The sequence below is a fragment of the Peromyscus californicus genome, unplaced genomic scaffold (assembly GCF_007827085.1).
Source record: "Peromyscus californicus insignis strain IS unplaced genomic scaffold, ASM782708v3 Scaffold_11__1_contigs__length_118956290, whole genome shotgun sequence".
Taxonomy (NCBI): domain Eukaryota; kingdom Metazoa; phylum Chordata; class Mammalia; order Rodentia; family Cricetidae; genus Peromyscus; species Peromyscus californicus.
Genome location: NW_026294402.1, coordinates 51,633,684 through 51,654,251, shown reverse-complemented (window position 1 = coordinate 51,654,251; position 20,568 = coordinate 51,633,684). Strand labels below are relative to the sequence as shown.

The following is a 20,568-nucleotide window of genomic DNA, read 5'->3' as shown; positions in this document are numbered from 1 at the left end:
TTTCTACCACAAAACCACAAACCTGGTTTACTGAACTCAAACTGTTTATTCTTCCATCTGGAATTTTGGTACATGCCATGAAGAAGGTCTCTACTTCGTTCTCTTTTTTTCCCCCTTGAAGATAGGAAGACAGGGTTTCTATGTGTAGCCTTGGCTGTCTTAGAATTTACTCTGTAGACCAGGCTGGCCTCGAACCCAGAGATCTGCCTGCCTCTGCCTTCTCAGTGCTGGGATCAACAATATGTGGCATCATCACTTGGCTGGAGAAGGTGACTTCATGTCAACCTTAATAAAAAGCCTGGCATCCAGTTTAATGAGCTTCTCTGGGAGGCAGTTCTCCAAACACAATATTGGCTTCGAGGAATTATATGACTTACATGACTGTGCTGGAAGAAGACTCTTAGAAGCTTATATGTAGCTCCCTCAAATTCTTTCATTTCCTGATTCTGCTCTGTATTTTCTTGTGACAACTATAGTTCTGAGTACGGCTATATGCTGAGTCCTGATAATGAATCACTACTACTCCATGGACACACAACTCCGTCTGATGGAGTGAGGACTACAGGTTCTCTAATGCTTTCACCTCTTGAATGCTGGGGATTTTACAGGTAAGCCAGCAAATGCTCTAATGCCATTCTCAGGAAAGAGAACAGATGAACAATATAGAAACCAAGAATCTGAAGCTCCTCCCCGCCCCCACCCCAAGCTGTGAACAGTATATATTACCACCAGCAGTGACTTTGCAGACTTGCCTTGGGAGAAATACTGGTTTCTGTGCCAGATGTTCTCGAAGTTCAGGAGATGTAGTATCAGAACTCATATATCGTTCCACATAGTCTGACCAACGCTAGGAAGAGAAACATAAGAGAAAGATCATAAAAACAGCTACATCAGGAGTCTAATCCTACCACAAAATGTACAGACTACAGATTTCAAGAACCAAATAGCCTAGTGTGGTAGTATACAAAAGTAATTCTAGCACCTGGGAGAATAAGATAGGATGACTGCAAACTTAAGGCCAGTGAAGGCCATATGGAAAGAGCCTATCCAAAAAAGGGGGGGTCACTCAGATTAGCTCAGTGGTAAAGTGATTGCCTTTGAACCCCAGAACTGTAAAACTAAAAAGTAATGCCCTTTCAAGAACATGCTTGTTACTTGGTATTGAAATACATATTTAAACTGTTAGCCAGGCAAGATAGTACATTTGAGGTGGTTATCAAAACTAAATTGGTAGAAACTGTGAAAGGACCAAGCAGATGCCATGACAGGCTGCTCAGTCTTCTCTCAGAGATCAGGCCTCAATTTAAGTTTCCTGAGATTTGAGCAAACAGTTTCTGGAAGGGCCATGAACAAAAGACATAGTCCTTGCAGTAGTTCCTTTTCTGCACGTACTCCGACTGCTTGGGACCCCTCACCAACTTAAGAGCTACATGCATGAGTCAATGTGAACGTATGAGGCCAGCCTCCATGGCAACACAAGGACAGAGTCTGGGCCACTGAGTCAGCTCCCACAGTCAGTACGTGCTTGACCAGCCAGCATCCATGGTGCTCAAGAACAAAGCCTGGGACTTGTCCAGGCCTGCCCAAAAATGATAACTGTAACCCCCAACCAGTAAATTCAAAGGTTATATGATGGAAGGCTTGTAGCACCCTGCTTGTGATTTTCCCCTTTAAAAACCCCTCACCCTGAGAGCTCAGGGCCGTCCTCCTCCACCCACTGTGCCGAGTGTTGGACACGGACCAAGCCCGGGCCTGCTTGTTATCAATAAACTCCTGTATGTTTTGCATCAGATACCGACTCTATGGTGGTCTTGCTCGGGGTCTCTAGACGGGTGTCAGCATCCACAAATGCAGAACAGTGTCACTGATAACCTTCCACATTAATACGTGGAATTCTGGCAACTCTTGAAAAAAATGTAAAGTTTTGGCAAACATAAGCCAAATGGTCTCTTCTTATTCTTCAGAACATCATCTATGTGGCCTGGCCCCTTTTTATATTATTATTGCAGACCAATGACAATATATTACCCGAGTCAAAAACTCCTGGGTTCACAGGGTGGTGGTAGCTCACATCTTTAATCCCAGCACTTGGGAGGCAGAAACAGGTGGATCTCTGTGAGTTCTAGGCCAGACTGGTCTATAAAACCAGTTCCAGGACAGCCAGGACTACACAGAGAAACTTTGTCTCAAAAAACAAAAACAAAACAAAAAAGTAAACATGAGGGCTGAAGAGATGGCTCAGAGGCTAAGAGCACTGGCTGCCCTTCCAGAAGTCCTAAATTCAATTCCCAGCAACCACATGGTGGCTCACGACCATCTGTAATGAGATCTGGTGCCCTCTTCTGGCCTGTAGGGATACACTGTATACATAATAAATAAGTAAATCTTTTTTTAAAAAGTAAACAAACATGATACTATATCAAATGATACCACAAAACAAACAAAAACATCGCATTTACTGTTTAGAGTCATTTAGAGGAAAACAAAAACAAAAGGAAAAGTTAAGCTGCCAACCGTATTTACTGAGGAGGAAAGGGGAGGCACTGACCCTAAACAGCTACTACCACTGCAGCCTCCAAAGTGAATATGGATAGACTTAGTTGGAATAACTTACACTCTAAATAACTGTTAAAACACCTTCTGGAGGGCTTGAGATGCCTGAGTGGTTAAAACACACACACACACACACACACACACACACACACACACACACACACACACACACACCACACACACACACACACACACACACACACACACACACACACACACGCCCCCTAAATCAGTGGTGGTAGCACAGGCCTTTAACTTCAGCACTCGGGAGGCAAAGGCAAGTGGATATCTGAGTTCTAAGCCAGCCTGGTCTACAGAGGAAGTTCCAGGACAGCCAAGACTATACAGAGAGACCATGTCTCAAAAATAAATAAATAAATAAACAAATAAAATAACATAAAAGTAAATCCTAAAAACATAATCACAGGAACCCTAAGGAGCTTCAGAATCCCCCAGAATTCAGGGCAACTAGGCAAGCTCTATGTGCAATGTACTTGTCCATACCTCTGCTTCCACAGGGTCATCTGAGTTCTCCTCTTCTGTGTCCAGAAGCTCAATGGTCAGCTGAACCTGGCCTTGACTTTGAATGAACATTAGCTGAAAACAGAAGCAGAGCATAAACAAACAAAACAAAACTTCTAGGGCCATAAACCTAGATTGTCATACTGTAGGTGGAAAGGTATTAAAATTCTAAAATTTTGTTCCAGGGCTGGAGAGATGGCTCAGTTATTAAGAGCACTGACTGCTCTTCCAGAGGACCCGGGTTCAATTCCCAGCACCCACATGGCAGCTAACAACTGCCTCACATAGACATACATGCAGGCAAAACATCAATGCACAGAAAGTAAAAATAAATTATTTAAAAAAATAAATAAAATTTTGTTCCAACGAAAAAGATGAGGATATTGAAAAGCTGCTGATTAAAAAAAGATAAAGTGGGACTGCAGAGATGGCTCAGGAGTTAAAAGCCCTGGCTGTTCTTCTAGAGTACCTGGGTTTGACACATGGTGGTAACTCCAGTTCCAGAGGATACAATGTCCTCTTTTGGCCTCTGAGGGCATTGCATGCAGATGGTATAGAAACATACATGAAGTCAAAGCATCCTTACACATAAAAATACATCTTAAAAACAATTTTTAAGTTAGTAACTGATCATTTGCTCAGGTTACACAGCTCACACCCCAATCCAGCTAGGTCAAAGTGGAGCTCTCAGCCCTTACCAGAGAAGCCTCCTTCCGCAGGTAGGGACTACTACAAAGAGCCACAACTGGTCAAAATGCAGAACATGACTGACCATGGTGTGCCTGACCCCAACTGATATATCTGCAATGCAAGCCCTACACTTAAGGTTCAGCAAAGATTAAGAAAGAAGAGTCACAAAGACTGTAAGAGCCAGAATACCAGGGGATTGGTTTTGAGATAGTATCTTCTAGACATAACAGGGAAGCCACATCCATGAAATCTCAAAAATAGGGTTACCTAAACAAGACCTGCATAATGACGTTGGCTATTCCACGGTAGAGGGGAGAATTTCACAAAGGTTCGTCATTAGTTGGAAGAGCTACATACAGGTAGTCAATGGCTGTTGGGAGAGGGAGAACCCATTTTCTCCAGTGACAAGCCCCTGATAGGTTACCCCAGCTGGTCAGTCCTAAATATACGTACATCTAAGTAACACCAAATGGATTCCAGGGGCTGTATTCACACAGTGAAAATTAAAGAGAGCAAATGGGAAGGAACACAGGAGAAACTGGAAGGGGAAAGAAAGGGGTAGAAATGACAAACATAGTATTCATGTGTGAAATTTTCAAAAATTAAAAATTGAAAGAAATTACAAAGAATGTTCTGTTGGACTAGCAGGATGGCTCAGTGGGTAAAGGTACTTACTGACAAGCTGACAACCTGAGCTTAAACCCTGAAGTCCACACAGTGGGAGGAGAGACCTGGCTCCTGTCACACACACAGTCTTTAGAAGGTTCTGTTAAGCTGGGTGTGATGGTGCATGCCTGTAATTCCAGCACAAAGGAGGCGAGGCAAGAGGACTGACTGCCAACAATATGGCCTACAGAGTCAGTTTCAGACAAATCTGGGCTAAAAACAGAGCCACAAACAAACCATTCTGGATTCTAATACTTTGCTAATAATATGTGTATGATTTTAAAAACATTCATTTATAAATCAAAACACTGATCACTTCTCGGCCTTTTGGCTAAGATCAAGTGTAGTATAAATCAAAACACTGATCAGGGCAGTTATATGCCATATTTTATAGAAACCTGTTAACAGCTGTCCTTTTCTGGAACCTTGGCTTTCTCAATGTCCTGACTCAGTTTACTGAAGATAAGAAAATACATACATACATGCAGGTAAAACACCCACATAAAATAAAAAAATAAAATTCCCATGGGCAATTCCATTTTTCACGAGTAAATTTGTGGTAAGTTGGTCACAGCAGGACACTGCTTTAATTCTAGAACCAAGAATGTGGAGGCAAGATGCTCAAAGGCTAAAATATGGTCACCTGTGACATGGCAGTTTAAGGACAGCTTGATAACTCTATCTCAAAAAGTAAAAATAAAAAACCAAACTTAATTTCAACCTTCTTCATTGACACAGAAAGAAACTAGAATTCGAGGATTGTAAAAGGCCATGTTACGATTCTGGCAGATGGAGCAAGATGGAAGCTCACTGGCTTGCAGTATGCCTTTTAGAGAGGCTATTTTAAAAAACACAAAAACCCTAATCTGTTGCTAAAACTTAAAATCTAGCAAAAATAATATAGTTAACCTAAAACAAATCTGAGACAAACAAACAGAACAATAAAAACATGTTACATTATACACCGTGCAAGTGATTCAACACTTCACCCTCCTCTCGTCTCCCAGAGGACCATAACAGGCTGTTTATTGTTTTGAGACAGGGTTCTCCTATGTAGCCCTGGTTGTCATGGAACTCTGGAGGTTGAGAAAGGAGGATCTATAATTTAAGAATAGCCTGTGTTACATAGCTAGACCCTGTCTCATTAAAAAAAAAAAAAAAAAAAAAAAAAGCAGAAGGGAAGATGAGGGGAAGGGAGAAAAAAGTAGCTGTAGAAACTGTGTTGATGATCCTGGGGATTGAATAATTAAACCAGCTCTTTTAAAGTGTGCATTTTCAAGGGGCTAAACAGACAGCTCAGCGCTGGGAACATGCAAAGTATTATTTTAAGGTGTGTTACTTTTGTTTATGTTGCATTTGTTTAACTCTGTGAAGCTGTGTTACTCTGTCTATCTAAAACACCTGATGGCCTAATAAAGAGCTGAACAGTCAATAGTGAGGCAGGAGAAAGAAATAGGCAGGGCTGGCAGGCAGAGAGAATAAATAGAAGGAGAATCTGGGAGAGAAAAAGGAGTAGCCAAAGGCGGCGGAGGACATCAGCGGCCAGCCACCAGCTACACAGCAAGCCAGAGAATAAGTAAGAATAAGATTTACAGCCGGGCGGTGGTGGCGCACGCCTTTAATCCCAGCTCTAGGGAGGTAGAGAAAGGTGGATCTCTATGAGTTCAAGACCAGCCTGGGCTACAGAGTGAGTTCCAGGAAAGGCGCCAAAGCTACACAGAGAAACCCTGTCTTGAAAAAAAACAAAAACAAACAAACAACAACAAAAAAGAGTAAGATTTACAGAAGTAAGAGAAAAGCCCAGAGGCAAAAGTTAGATGGGATAATTTAATAAAAGGAAACAAGCCACGCTAAGGAAGGCCAAGCATTCATAAGTAAAAATAAGCCTCCATGTGTGATTTTAATGCTAGCCACCCAGCTAGCATTGTAGTTTTTTAAAAGTTCTGAGACCAACAAAGTTTGGTTTTGTTTATTTTATTTATTTATTTTTTTTTAATGCAACCAAAGTAACTGGGCAGACAGCTCAGTTGGTAAAGTGCTTGCTGCCAAATAAGCACGGGGATCTGGTTTGATTCCCAGTACTCATGTACAACTCTGGCTCGTAATCACAGCACTGGAGAGAAAGCCAGCCCACCAGAGAAAATTCAGTGAGCTCCAGGCCAATGAGACAGACTATTAAAAAAGGAGAGAAAAGGAAGGTGGTGGGGGAGACACAAAACCTGTAAGGTGTACACCTCCTGCAGCAGACCATGAGCACACACGTGCACACACACTCAAACCTGTACTCAAAACACATACACATAACAAACGAGTGAACGAAGGAGTGAACGGCAGGAGAGGATCAGAAGTAGACTGTCCAACACAGACTTGCTTTTGGAGATTAACGGCGGCGGCGGCAGCAGCTGGCTACATGAGTAACTCCTACCTTAAAGCAGTTCTCATCTGACATAAGCTGCTCTGCTTTCCGCTGGTACGTGGACTCCAGAAGGCTCCTTGACGTCTGAGTGTTCAGCTGGCCTCCGGTGGCTCCGTTATTGTTTTCTGCCAAGTACAGGTCAGTAACCTGCACACAGACCTCATCGCTGACGATGTGCTGCAGCTAGAACAAAGCACAGGCCAGCCAGTGAGCCAGGAAAGCACCGCTCCTGTCCTCTGGTCAGTCCACTTAAAACGTTTTTGGTTTTTTTTTTAAATTTACAAAGTTAAGCACTATCATTTTCACAGAAAATAACCAAGTCAGGATCTCCTGCCTTTATAAACACTCATAAAGAAAACTCACATATATTTAAAAGCAAAACCAAGTCTCAGTGGGATAATGATTTCTGCTCATGTTTCCTAGCAAAGTAAATAAAATGTCATTCCAAGTATCTTAAAAAAATGCTTTGCAGTTAACTGGCTTTTGTTTTTGTTTGTGATGGGGTCTAATGTACTCTAGGCTAGCTTCAATTTTAGTATGTAGCTGAGAGATAACCTTGAAATCCTAATCTTCCTGTCTCCACCTCCCAGGTTTAGGGATTATGTGTACCACCATGCCAGGTTCCATAGTTTGTATTCCATGCCACCTCCATGTATTTTTAAATTGTTTACAATTTTGTTTTCACATATATTTCTCATCCAATCCATAAGTACTCTGGAAAACAGGCTAGAATGGAAGAAATCCCCTATTGTAAGAAATTTTTTTGTGTGTTAAATAATAAACTTATGGGACTTGGTGTGTGGAGAGGCACATCAGAGAACTCTAAAAACAAGATCCACGTGACTTTGAAAAGAATATTTTTATAGGTGTGTCAGCTATATGTGTTTGGGTGCTCACAGAGGCTGGAAGGGAACACTGGATATCATAGAACTGCAGTTACAGGCAGTTACAGGAGGTTGTGAGCCACCATGTGGGTGCTGAGAAGAATAGCAAGTGCTCCTAACTGCTGAGCCACTTTCTAAGTCCATTTCTAGGATTCCTAATCCTTGTACAAAACCTGAAATTTAAAAAGTTGCTGCATAAACCAGGTGGGGTAGCTCACGCCTTTAATCCCAGCATTCAAGCGGCAGAAGTACATGGATCATTTTGTGTTCAAGGCCAGTCTGGTGTACATGGTGAGTTCCAGGACAGCCAGGGCTATATAGAGACCTTGTCTCCTCATTACCTACCCCCCAGGAGCTCAATTAATGAGCAGACTTGGAACTAGAAATCAAGTTCTTAACCCAGGGCCAACTTGCTCACTAGCAGGCTAATGATTATTCCACATTTGGCAGAAGTATAGTCCTTAAATTATGCACATTAATTCTTTTAATTTTTTCCTAAGGCTGGGTTAGATTAAACCCAGGACCATATAAAGTTACACCCTTCACCTCAACTGTTCATTTTCAATACAAGCTAAATGTGGTTGAAAATTGTTAACCTTTTTTTGGAGGGGCTTGCAGCAAACTTACTAGACTTAATGACTTATGTTAACAACCGTAAAGTCGAACCTTGTATGCACTGGTTGCTGGGGCAATCCCAGGCCATGACATATGTTAGGCAAGTGCTACAACCACGGGCAACATCCCCATCCCCATCCCACTAGTTCTGTTTTGATTTCCTTCACTATTCTTATTGTGAAATTAAAATTCTAGATGACTCAGAGGGTAAAGTTGATTGGCCTCAAGCCTGATGACCTGAGTTTAACCCCTGAAATTCACATGGTGGAAGGAGAGAACACACACCCATAAGCTCTCCTCCTTACCTTCACATAGACACATGGCACACACATACACAAAACACATAAATAAATGTCAAAATAATAACTCTCTCAAGTGAAATGAAACCCTACCCATAAAAACACCAGAAAAAATTAAAATTTAGGATTGGGGTATATATAGCTTAGTGATAGAGGGCTTGCCTAGCCAGACAAGGTCTTGAGTTTAGTCCCTAACACCAAACCAACCAATCCCTAAAAACAGAGAAGGAAAATGTTAATTTCAATACTGATTCATCTATTTTACTTAGCCATTCTACTTTTAGGAAGATATGGTCTTTGTGAAGTAAAAACAATTTGGACATCACCATTAAAATAAGGCTTATTATGACTTGGTAACACAGTAAAAGCTTCACCAAGTTTTAAGTGGGGGAGAAAGAGCAAGGTAAAAGTCTAGGCAAGACATGAACTCTCCACACCATGAAGATTCTCCTGGCTTGTATCTTGTTAAAGAGGACTAAGTACCACTTATTCCCTATTCACATCCTCTTACGTATCCGGCCTCTCTCAGAATCTTTGGAAAAGGCAGCACTATAAATGCAGAGACAACTAGGGGACATATACACTCACAGTCACGTTTAGCCTTTCATCTGGTAACCTGAAATGATGTAGGGATGGTTTTTGGGATTCTTTTCTTTTTTTTTAAAATAGAGGCACCTGCATTGAAAAGCTGGGTAATACCAAGGTCAGAGGTGTTGAAGTCTCAGAAGGGCTGGCAAAGGCGGAAGTATATGCTGAGTGTCCAGTGCAGAGAAACGAGAATGGAGATGGCCAGGAGGATGGGATGCTTCCCTTGTCAGGTCCTCACACGATGACATCATATTTGAGCTCTGTTACTAAGATATCTGAGACTGCCTACTTAGAGTTAACCCCTCTTTTTGAGACACGGTCTTATGTATCAGAGGCTGTCCTTGAACTTCCTATGTAGTTGAAGATGACCTTCAACGTTTGACCTCCTCCTCCAAAATGCTGAGATTATATGTATATTGCCACACCCATTTTATGGAGGGTTGGAGATCCAACCCAGGCCTTCATGTATGCTTGGCAATTAACTATCAATTGAGCTACAGAAAGCCCCAGCCTGAAAAAGTTAAGACAAATGTATAGCTTGACCTTGAAACTTGTTCAACCAGAACTGAACTCCAGGGGACCACCAAGTAAAAAGAAAAGAAAAGATGATTAGACCCAGCTCACTTTAAAGTTATGAGAAGTGTGATGGTTTGAACAGGAATGGCCCCCACAGACTCATGTGTTTGAATGCTTGGCTCACAGGGAGTGGCACTGTTAGGAGGTGTGGCCTTGCTGGAATAGGAGTAGCCTTGTTAAAAGAAGTGTGTCTTTTAACAAAAAGAAGGCTCTGAGGTCTCATATTCTCAAGCTAATCCAGTGTGGAAAAGTCTCCTCTTGCTGCCTGCTGACCAAGACATAGATATCTCAGCTCCTTCTCCAGCATCATGTCTGCCTGCATGATGCCATGCTTCTCACTATGAGGATAACGGACTAAAAACATTTGAAACTGTAAGCCAGCCCCAATTAAATGTTTCTTTTTATAAGAGTTGCTGTGGTCATGGTGTCTCTTCCCAGCAATAAAACCATAAGACAAGAAATTTGAATGTCTTAAAAACACATGGATTTGGGTTTTCTGGAGGAAACTCCTGTTTTCCAGTTTTAAAAAGTATGTTGATAGCGTTAACCACACAAATTCATACCCAGATTCTTTTAAGTAAATAAATTCTATTTAAAAAACTAACCTAAGGCTTATGAAAGTTAATTTTATTGGCTTGGTACTATGAAAGACTTTGTTCCTAGCTGTAGCCAATAGTAAGATTGGAAGCAGAAACATACATGGGGGAAATGGAGCTGGTAATTTATATACATTTAGGGAATCAATAGGGATTTGTCTTTCAAATTATGAGTCTAGCTGACTGTCAGTCATCACCCAGACCCCTTGGGGGAAGGTCTAGTAGTTTTTCAACTTTTAGAGTTGCCTCACTAACAACTTTGGGTAAGACACAAGATTCAGTTACATTCAGCTTTCTTATATTTTTGGTTGTGAGCCTAGCCTTTAACGGCTGAGCTATCCCTCCAGGCCAACATTCAGCTTTCTTACCAATCCTGACTAGATTCTATGAGCATACAGAGGCATATATCCTTCCAAAGCCAAGGGAAAAGCAAGGGTCCTTTGCAAGAGTCAGTATTTTCCTCAAGGGAACTCTAAGCCTTTCTCTACAATACAGAAGCAATGTGGACTCCAGGGAAGAATTTGCTTTTTCTATCTTCTTAGCTCACAGAATTCGTGTACTCTGATCCCCTAGGGAGTTCAGAATACTAGTAGGAAGTCTATCCACGCAGCAGAAAACCTGTGACAACCTTCCTGTCAGGAGGATAACACAGAAAGAATCACATTGGTTGGCTCACACCTGTAATCTCAGTAATCAGGAAACTGACACAGAATAAGACTAGTTCAAGGTCAGTCAATGCTATATAGTGAGATCCTGACACAAACATACTCAACATATTGAAAAATTCCAAAAATAAAACATAAAAGCAACTACAAACTTAACACAGTGAGTCTCAGATAAATGAGGTGGGCAGAGCATTTTAAAGGACTTCTAATATTAAATAAGGCAAATAGACAGAATCACCATCATCTACAGAAAAGGCAATGTTACATCTATGTTTCCTTCTCAGAAAATGTTAAGAGGTGAACCTCTATGTCTTCTTTAAGTGGCCATTAGGACAGGCTCTGAGGAGGGTCACACTACTGCAAAGGTACATTGAGAACAACTTAAGATCCATTTCAAGGCTGGAAGAGTCATGCTTTGTTAACAGGAGAAACAGATGTTGTACAGCTATCTCCTCTGAACAGAAACATCAGACTCAGGAAGTAAGTAAAAGCATAGAAGAATCAGTAAGTAAAGGAAACAAAGTTTTGAAAGCTCCTGAAAACTTGACTTAGAATTGACACTCCCTAACACACAACGGGGGTCTCATATATCCCAGGCTGGCCTAGAATGTAGCTGAGGAGGACGCTGAATTTCTTAACCTCCTGTAAAAGCAGTAACAACATCTGGGGAGAAGACACCCTCCAACAGATCAAGCTGCCTTCTGGTTGTGCAGGAGCTCCAAGGATTCAGCTTCTGTGAATTGCCAGCCAGGCTGGAGCATGTATGCTGAACTTTTCAATGAAGCGCTGACTTTGGGTTACCCATGTTCTTTAAGTAACCCCAATAAACGTAATGGTTCACTGAGCTAGATTTGGTTAGAAATATTTCTTTAATTTGTTGTCAGTGCATCATAAGGGGTAAAGAAATGTTTGTTCATTGTCTCTCCTGGAAAAGCCAAACAACAGACTTCACTTTAACTTGGTCCTTTCCATTTCAGAGACACACATTTATAAACACTGTATATGGTTAAGTTGCTTTCCTTTTCCTATAGAAATCTTGTTTTTTCTTTGCCTAACCTACTTTTAGGTTAGGACACCTTCCCTTGACAGTCCTAGCCTCCAGCACACCCTCTCACCTGTCTGACGATGCTCTGGATTAGTTTGTCCATAGTAAAGGCAATGTAGGCGTGAATGGTGAACATCTCTCTCAATGAATCTTCATACTGTGATGAGTCTATGTTGCCATCAAGCAGGCTCCGCACCATGTCCAGGAAAGCTGGGTAATAATCTTCTACATCAACATCCACTACAGGAAAGATGAGAGAGGTAAGACCTTACTCTGCTAAGACAAGCTCAAAGACAGAGAGCAGGGGATCCCATAGCTGGCTTATACAGCCTTTCAAGGAACACACACCAGACATGCAAAACATGTCTGACTCGACCCAATTCCAGCAGAGATGACATCTGATAGGAGGCTGTAATCACCAGCACTGTCCATCCCAGAACAGTGACTGCAACTTCTACACCGGCTTCCAACAGAGACTACACGGGAAAGAGACTTCGCTGTCATCTGAGAGCAAAATATCCCAAAACATCCCATTCAAGTTGCTGCCTCTGCCTGCTCCACTTACACAAAACCATTTGCAAGGGGGACATAAGCTCATAAAGCTATTTCAATGAAGAGTGAGTAGAGACAAGAAAAGGCAGGCATAGTTAGATGCCAGCTAGCACTTGGAGACCTCTTGGTAAGCCCGCCATCAAAACATCTGATTTTATCATGTCTTTTCTTTCAAATGGATCTGCAACACTGTACCCCACAAATTACATGAAATGACTTGTCCTTGTCGCACATGGGGCACTTCATCCAACAGCTGGGACAAGTCAGACTAGTAGAGACAGCAATTAGGACAGGGCACTAGGAGTGGGGACTCCTCAACTCACGAAAATAGCACCCACAGAAATAGCACCCATTTATACAGAGCTCAAAACTAACCTCATCTTGGCCAGTGTGGCACAAGCCTATACCCCGGGGAGGTTAAAACCAGAGGATTTCTGAGAGTTTGAAACCAGCCTAGACTACATAACAAGTTCCTGGTCGGTGAACATCTTGTAGCAGGAGACCCTCTCTCAAATACCAAAAAAGGCTGGAAATCAAAACAGTGGTGCAAGGAGGTCACTGAGTCTTCACTTTATTGTTTTCCTTCTTCTCTTTTTTGACTAAAGTATGATCATTATAGAAAAATGTATAGAACTATGAAATTCAATTTGTGGGGCAGGGGAAATGGTTCAGTGGATAAGAACACTTCCTACGTAAGGGGCCTCAGCAACCCTATGAAAAGCTGGTTGTCACCACCTGTACCCTCAGCCCTGCAGGGTGGGAAGAGAGAGAAGCACTAACGTATGCTGATCACCGACCTAGCTACAGGTTCAGTGAGACCCTGTCTCAAGGCGGAAGCTACAGAATACTAGTGGATACTCCATGTTTTCCTCTAGCCTCCCTGTACATAGGCCCCTGAACCCCCCGCCACGCACACACAGAAAAATTCACATTTTTGTCCCTTTGTTGCATTCCAATAGAAAATTCATTAAAAATGTTAATTACAAAAGGAACTCTTCTCATTGATTTAACTGGCCACCTATTTGTAAGGGGAAACAAAAAAAGATCCACCTAAGCCAAACTAGGTGGATCTCACAGACAGGCAAAAGAAACAATTACTGTTTAAAACACACTACTGGCTGGAGTTGTGTAACAGAATATCACCTTGTCTAAGCCCATGAAAGAAGCAGGTGGCCTCTGAAATATGCCAGGATAAAGTGGAGTCCAAACAACAGATCTGTCGCCACAGCTATGACTGGCATGATCACCCAAGAACAAACTACTGCAGCCTACGTCCAGGTTAAGACAGTTATCAAGCCCAGATTTGGCTACTGTATTTGTAACTTCTACTAAACACAAGGAATCATCACACTTAAGGCCCAAAGTTGTTTCTTTCGTGCTAGGTCTAATACAGATAAAGGCCTTTCAGATGGATTCCTGGAGCCATCAGTTCAACAGATAAGAAGCTAGAGTTGTACACAGGATTCCCACAACAGTTATTTACTACTTCATGAAGAGCACAGAAAGGAAGCCTGCAAGGAAGCGTCTGGCTCACAGGTTAAATACCTAAAGGATGAAACCGTTATCTGAAGTAGGCAGCAGAGCACGGCATGGCGTAAAGCACACGGCAGCTTCGTTCACGAGCCCTTGGCTTTCCTTTTCTTGAGTTCCCTTTATCCCTTTGCTGTGTCTCACACCACTTTGAGTCCCAATCCCTTTTCAGAAAATATCAGCATGAGCCATGAAGCCCATTAAAGAGAAGCTTGCTAACACACATCTAAGAACATTCCTATTTGTCATAAGCATGAATAACGAGGGATTTATATGTTCTTATGGGATGGAATGAACTATGACATCTCATCAGAAACACTGCTCATTAACCTAGCCAATGAATCTCCCATCCCTCACATGACCACAGTGCTAACGATGGGCCCCATGTGTCCATAAACCGGGTACTGCACAAGGTGCTATATATAGATCTTTCCCTAAGCCCTCAAGCAACCCCATAAGGTAACAATCACTGCCTCCATTTTATTGGTTCATCTATGAGTTCATGGGTTTAAGGAAGGTTAGACAACCACTTAAGTTGCAGAGGTAGGATCTGAACCCTAGTTCCAATCTAAGGCAGCTGCAAATTGAATGAAACCTCGAAGCCAGCCATCCACCCTACACACGTTCTGAAAGCCAACCGTCGAAGCACTCACTAGGCTCTTTGAGACGTAGCTGTATGGCAGGGCTATCACTCTTGTCTCGCTTTATGCCTAGCACCTCCCGTTCCCACTCTCTCTCGCGGTTTTCCTCTTCAATTTGCCGCTCAGCTTGGGAACAAATCCGTAGCAGCCTCAAGCAGAGAATCTGATGCAGTCGCATAAATATATACCAGTTGTTATTGACATAGAAGAGGTTATATACTTCATCCATCCCTCGTAACTTTTGAGCTGCTGTGTTACTAAATAACAACTTGGACTTAGGGGGACTACCCCCGACACCATTGTGCTTCTTAGGTGCCCCTGTGGCTTCGTCCACATCCATTTCTTCCTCCTCTTCTTCTTCCACATCTGAGAGATCACCTCTCTGAGCAAACAGTAGATCAGGAATGAAATGATGCATGATTTGTTTGATTTTGTACTTGTCCTCTTTTTGAATGCCTGTTTGCCTCTTCACATGATGGATAATCAGAGCAGCAGCATCTTCTAGGATCTGTTTGTCTTCATAGGCAAGTGAGAGGTGTGGGCCAACAGGTACACCAGAATTCTCTTCTGTAGCCTGTTCTTGTCTCTGATGGAACAGACAAAAAAGCATTGTGTGACATGTATACAGCAACAAGCCCACAAGACTGCATCAGCAATGCCAGGTGGTGGTGGCACACACCTTTAATCCCAGCACTCGGGAGACAAAGGCAGGCAGATCTCTGAGTGAGACCAGCCTGGGCTACAAAGCCAAGTACCAAGTTCTAGGATAGCCAGGGCTATACAAAGAAACCCTGTCTTGGAAAACAAAAACAAACAAGCAAACAAACAAAAAAAACTACACCAGCAGTGCATTTTATTATTAACCATAGTGGAAACTAGGCACAGTGGTACCTATCTATAATTCCAGCCTTTGGGAGGCTAAGCCAGAAAAGGTGAAAGTTCTAAGCCAGTTTGGGCTTACATAAGGAGATCCTATCTCAAAACAGTCAGACAGAGACATGATAATGGCTACCCAATCCAAAATACAGGAACTGACCTAACAGTTTTTGTCTCTCTTCCAAATATTCATAGGTACTAAAGATTAGTACTTCTAGATACTGAGGACTTAAGAGAATTGCCTTTAAAATTATAGATTATCATTTACAGAAGATATAAAATATGAGGGTGGAGTTTGTCACATGGAAGTTAACATGGTCAAACATAGATACTTAAGTGAAAAGTTCACTTAGTATTTTTATTCTTCAAAACTCAGGACCACTTTTGAAAGCTCCCTACCTCCTAGAACAGGTCGTATTCCCTCTGACTCTTGGCTCCTACTACTTTGCACTCTCACTAAGTGTGCGGAGTGACAGGGATTACCGACACTCTTTAAGATGAGGTGGGTAAGAAGGTCTCCACAAACACAAGACATTTGTTGGGAGAAGTGGGGGGCAGAAGGTGTAAACAGAAAGTAGAATGGTAAGTTGGGAAACTAGAGGAAGAACTAAGTGTAACAATGAGTCTTAGGTTTAAAGTGGTACACCAGGAATCAAAAGCTATGATGGATTCCAGTCATGAAGCAAGAACCAGCAGCTCTCAGTGACTGCAGAGCCAAAGCCAGGCTGAACACAGAGAGCAAAGTTGACAGAGATGTAGAACCACCCAGCTCACCTCGTCATAGATGCTTTCAATCTCATTGAGTAAGCTCTTAGACCTCAGGACCTTGGTGTCATTCTGTTTGAAGTTGATGCCCTGGTGATCCAAAGACTTTAAGTAGTACTTCTCATTTTGCTCCCGCCACACCTTGTTAAAGCCTCTCTGAGCTTCTCGCCATTCTTCCTCTTTCATCTTCAACCTTAGCAGGGTGGGAAGAGGTGTGAATAACAATTCAGGGGGTTTAGAAATGGGAAATATGCCAGGCTTATATGATTTGGTGAAAACTTGAACCTATGCAAAATCTGGTCAATTGTTGGTACTTGAGATAATAACCTTGATTTTATCTAAATGAGGTTTTTTTCCCCCCAAGGGAGCTTGTTTTTCTAGACATGTCTTGCAGTGAAGCCTTGGCCTGGTACACAGACCACACAAGTCTCAAACTTACAGCAATTCTACTTTCCACCTCCCCAATGCTGACATTATAGGCACAAGTAACCACATCTGGCTTCCTTCTGTGAGAATTCCGGAAATTGAATGGAAGGCAGGTTTGGTGGTGCACACCTTTAATCCCAGCCCTTGGGAAACAGAGGCAGGTGGATCTTTGTGAAATTAAGGCCAGCCTGGTCTACGAAACAGTTCCAGGACAACCAGGGCTATACAGAGAAAGCCTGTCTTGGGCGGAAGAAAGAAAAAAAAAAAAAAAAAAAAAGAGGTTTTTATGAAGGAGCATGGAGCTGTTTCTGAGACAAGACCTCACAGCATTGGATGACTTGGAGACCAGGCTAACATCAAATTTATAGCAATCTTCCTGCCTCTGTCTCCCTAGTGTGAAGACTATAATAAGCATGAGCCACTATTGGCTTTGATGAGTATTCTTGAAAAGTGAGTTTTCCTTGGCCAACTAAAGCAACACTGAACTTGCTTCTATGTCATGACTTAGAATGTTTACTGAGCTAATGGAAATGCAAAATCCAAAAGAGGGCATTTAGTGACGGGGAAGATTGCAAGTTCAAAGCCAGTCTGGACAATATGAAACCTTATTCCCAAAAAGTGTACACAAAGACACACACACACACACACACACACACACAGGTTGGGATATGGTAAAGCATTTGCCTACCAAGCATGTTACACAAATGGTCCGAAGTTCAATCTACTGAGAAACAAAAACTAAAACCCAACCCTCAAATATAAATTCAAAACACCCTATCATACACTAACTCACTTTTCTCTCTCTAAGGCACAGGGAATTGAACTCAGGGACTTATGCATGTTACACAAACACTCTACTACTGAGCTACATCTCTAGTCCTTCAACCGTTTCCTGTCAGAATTTGTTCTATTTGGTATACAAAACCCTATTTAAGTTCCCCCATTCTACTCTGTCCCCAAAGGCTAACCAACAAGAAAAGAGAGAACTGGAGTTCTGATAAGATAACCACGTGGAAAATCAAAGCCCTATTTAATCAGACACTGAACCTGTCACAAAGCATGTAAAAGTCAGAAGATACAGACCTTTTGAGGACAATTGGAACAGCAATGGAGGGATTCTTCCGCAGACCATCGATGATATCAGCTGCTTTATCAGCATATATCCTCTGGAGTGCTTTTCGATGAATAACTTCTGATGTGCCTCCAAGGGTGTTATCCAAGCGAAATTTGGCTTGTTCCTCAGCAGACAAGCGGGAAAGTTTTTTCTGTATTGCTTCCAGAACCCGGATTGTTGCCAGATTGGTCTCTAAAACTACATCAAGCTTAAAACAAAAACAGAACAAAAGAGGGTGCTCAGGCCTGAAAGCAGAACACAGCAGAGCTGGGAGAATAAGGAGGAGAGCATCAAATTCCTCGGGATAGGAGTCGTGGTTCCTTATACAAGCCACGTAAGACTATCTGTAAAATATCAACAATGGCACCTACTACTTTCATAAGGTTGGTTTCTGGAAGAAATGCCATATACGTAAGTCATAAAGCACATAAATTGATTAGCGGTCATCACTCCTATCAAAACTCCTACCACACACTGTTTAGCACTGCTGACCACAGGCCACAGGGACCTAAGAGGAGGCTATTATACTGATCCATTTCCTTACACTTTTGTTTGTACTGAGACAAAATCTTACTATGGGTGACCTTGAACTTGCTATATGGACCCGACTGGCCTTCAATTAGTGGCAAGTTCTTGCCTCTGCCACCTAAAGGCTGGGATTACAATGTGAACCACTATGTGTGGCCTATGAACTTCTCTTAAATCGCAGAAACCCATTACAAACAGTAAGAATACAATCCAAAAAGACAGTTGTGAGATTAAAGGGTTTAGGAGGGTACTAACTTAAACATGTCTGAAAGATTTAAATATTAAGTTACTGCTTCACATCCAATGGCAACAAATTCAGGATTATCCTTTACTTTTGAAACATCGAAGCATGTAGCCCAGACTGGAGTCCAACTGATTATGCAGCTGACAATGACCATAAATTCTTAAATCCTTCTGCCTTCCCCGCCCCAGGGATTATAGGCATACTCCATTTCCTTCGGCTAATAATGTTCTTCAGCTTGATTAAAAACTTCCCATAGAAGCCAGATGTGGTGGTGCACACATTCATCTCAGGAGGCAGAGGCAGGTGGATCTCTGAGTTCAAGGCTAGCCTAGTCTACAGAGAGTTCTAGGACAGCCAGAAATATGCAGAGAAACCCTGCCTTGCCAAAAATAAATAAATAAATAAATTAGTAACAAATTAAGAAAAAAAATCTTCTTACAGAAATTCACACTTTATACAATTTAGTTTTCTGTAATGACTGACCAGGCCATTAATTCTAGGGGTGTGGTGGTTTGAATGAGGATGGCCCCAATAGGCTCACATATTTAATCCTTAATCCCTGGTTGTGAAACTGTGTGGGAAAGGTAAGGAGGCGTGGTTTTATTAGAGGAGGTGTATCACTAGGGAGTAGACCTCTAGGTTTCAAAAGACTAGTATGATTCTCAAAGTCTTCTCTCTGCCTCCTGGTATGGACCAAGATGTGAGCTCCTAGCTATTCCTTCCCTCTACTACATGGACTCTCACACTCTGAAACTTTAAACCAAGTTAAACTCTAAGTTGTCTTGGTCATAGCATTTTATCACAGTGACAGAACCTAAGTAAGATGGGGAAAAGACAGCAATCACCAGTCAGTGGGGAGACAGCGTATGATTCTTCTGAAGACGGAATTCTGGCAGAGTTACATTGGTAGGAGATCTCTTCCACTGATTTGAAGAAGCAGACCCAGTCAACTCAGTGTAATGTATAAACTAAGTCAGATACATACATGCAAAATACAACTGACTCCCTTTGGTGTGGTATTAGTAAATGTCATCTAAATAATGGAGATTTCTGATCCTAGTTTCAGAAATTCCCTTCCTACAATAGGGGATCTCTACCAGTTGATTCATCCATTCTAGATTTCCCATCCCAGCAACCACCTTTACAATGTAAGTCTTACAGGCATGTACTACTAGGGTCAGCTCTCTTTTTTATTTTTATTTTTTTAAGCTAACTCATACATAGTATTTAAATACCCCTTAATTTCACATCGTTCTTGTGCCCCAAACTTCAAATCACAAAGGAGGATACCTCAAATCGTTCATCTTCACAACGATAAATATGTTCTTCATACTGAGTCTTCTTGGAACTAACAAAAGTGGAGTCTTCAGACCATGATGGGAAGGAAACCCAGGTATCATTTAAAACCTTTGGGTAGCAAAAGAGGAGGAAGAAAAGCTTGTAAAAACTTACTGGTAATTAAGTATTCTCAATAAAAAGACAATGCTACAGAGAGGAAAAAACATTTGGTAAGTGTCCTGACTAGTTTTATGTCAACTTGACAAAAGCTAGAGTTATCTGAAAGGAGGGACCCTCAGTTGAGAAATTGCCTCCATAAAGTCTGGCTGTGGGGCATCTTCTTAATTAGTTATTGATGGGGAGGGCCCAGGCCACTGTGGATGGTTCCATCCCTGGGATGCTGGTCCTGGGTTCTGTAAGAAAGCAGGCTGAGCAAGCCATGAGGAACAAGCCAGTAAGCAGCATTCCTCCATGGCCTCTGCATCAGCTCCTGCCTCCA

The 20,568-nt window shown here is 42.0% G+C and overlaps 1 protein-coding gene and 1 pseudogene across 4 annotated transcripts in view; one reads left to right on the top strand and one right to left on the bottom strand.

The window, feature by feature from the left end:
• The window catches only part of Sin3a (SIN3 transcription regulator family member A), a 74,260-nt gene that overhangs the window by 12,787 nt on the left and 40,905 nt on the right, over positions 1-20,568 (bottom strand). For all 4 annotated transcript variants that reach the window (XM_052761403.1, XM_052761393.1, XM_052761390.1 and 1 more), the window contains exons 12-19: positions 20,082-20,198; positions 17,989-18,227; positions 16,489-16,672; positions 14,851-15,424; positions 12,186-12,355; positions 6,857-7,030; positions 3,058-3,150; positions 753-847 (exon numbers count right to left, since the gene is read on the bottom strand). In XM_052761403.1, the coding sequence (XP_052617363.1) occupies positions 753-847; positions 3,058-3,150; positions 6,857-7,030; positions 12,186-12,355; positions 14,851-15,424; positions 16,489-16,672; positions 17,989-18,227; positions 20,082-20,198 (1,646 nt within the window). The remainder of the gene's footprint in view (positions 1-752; positions 848-3,057; positions 3,151-6,856; positions 7,031-12,185; positions 12,356-14,850; positions 15,425-16,488; positions 16,673-17,988; positions 18,228-20,081; positions 20,199-20,568) is intronic.
• LOC128106018 (uncharacterized) lies at positions 4,743-4,834 on the top strand (annotated as a pseudogene).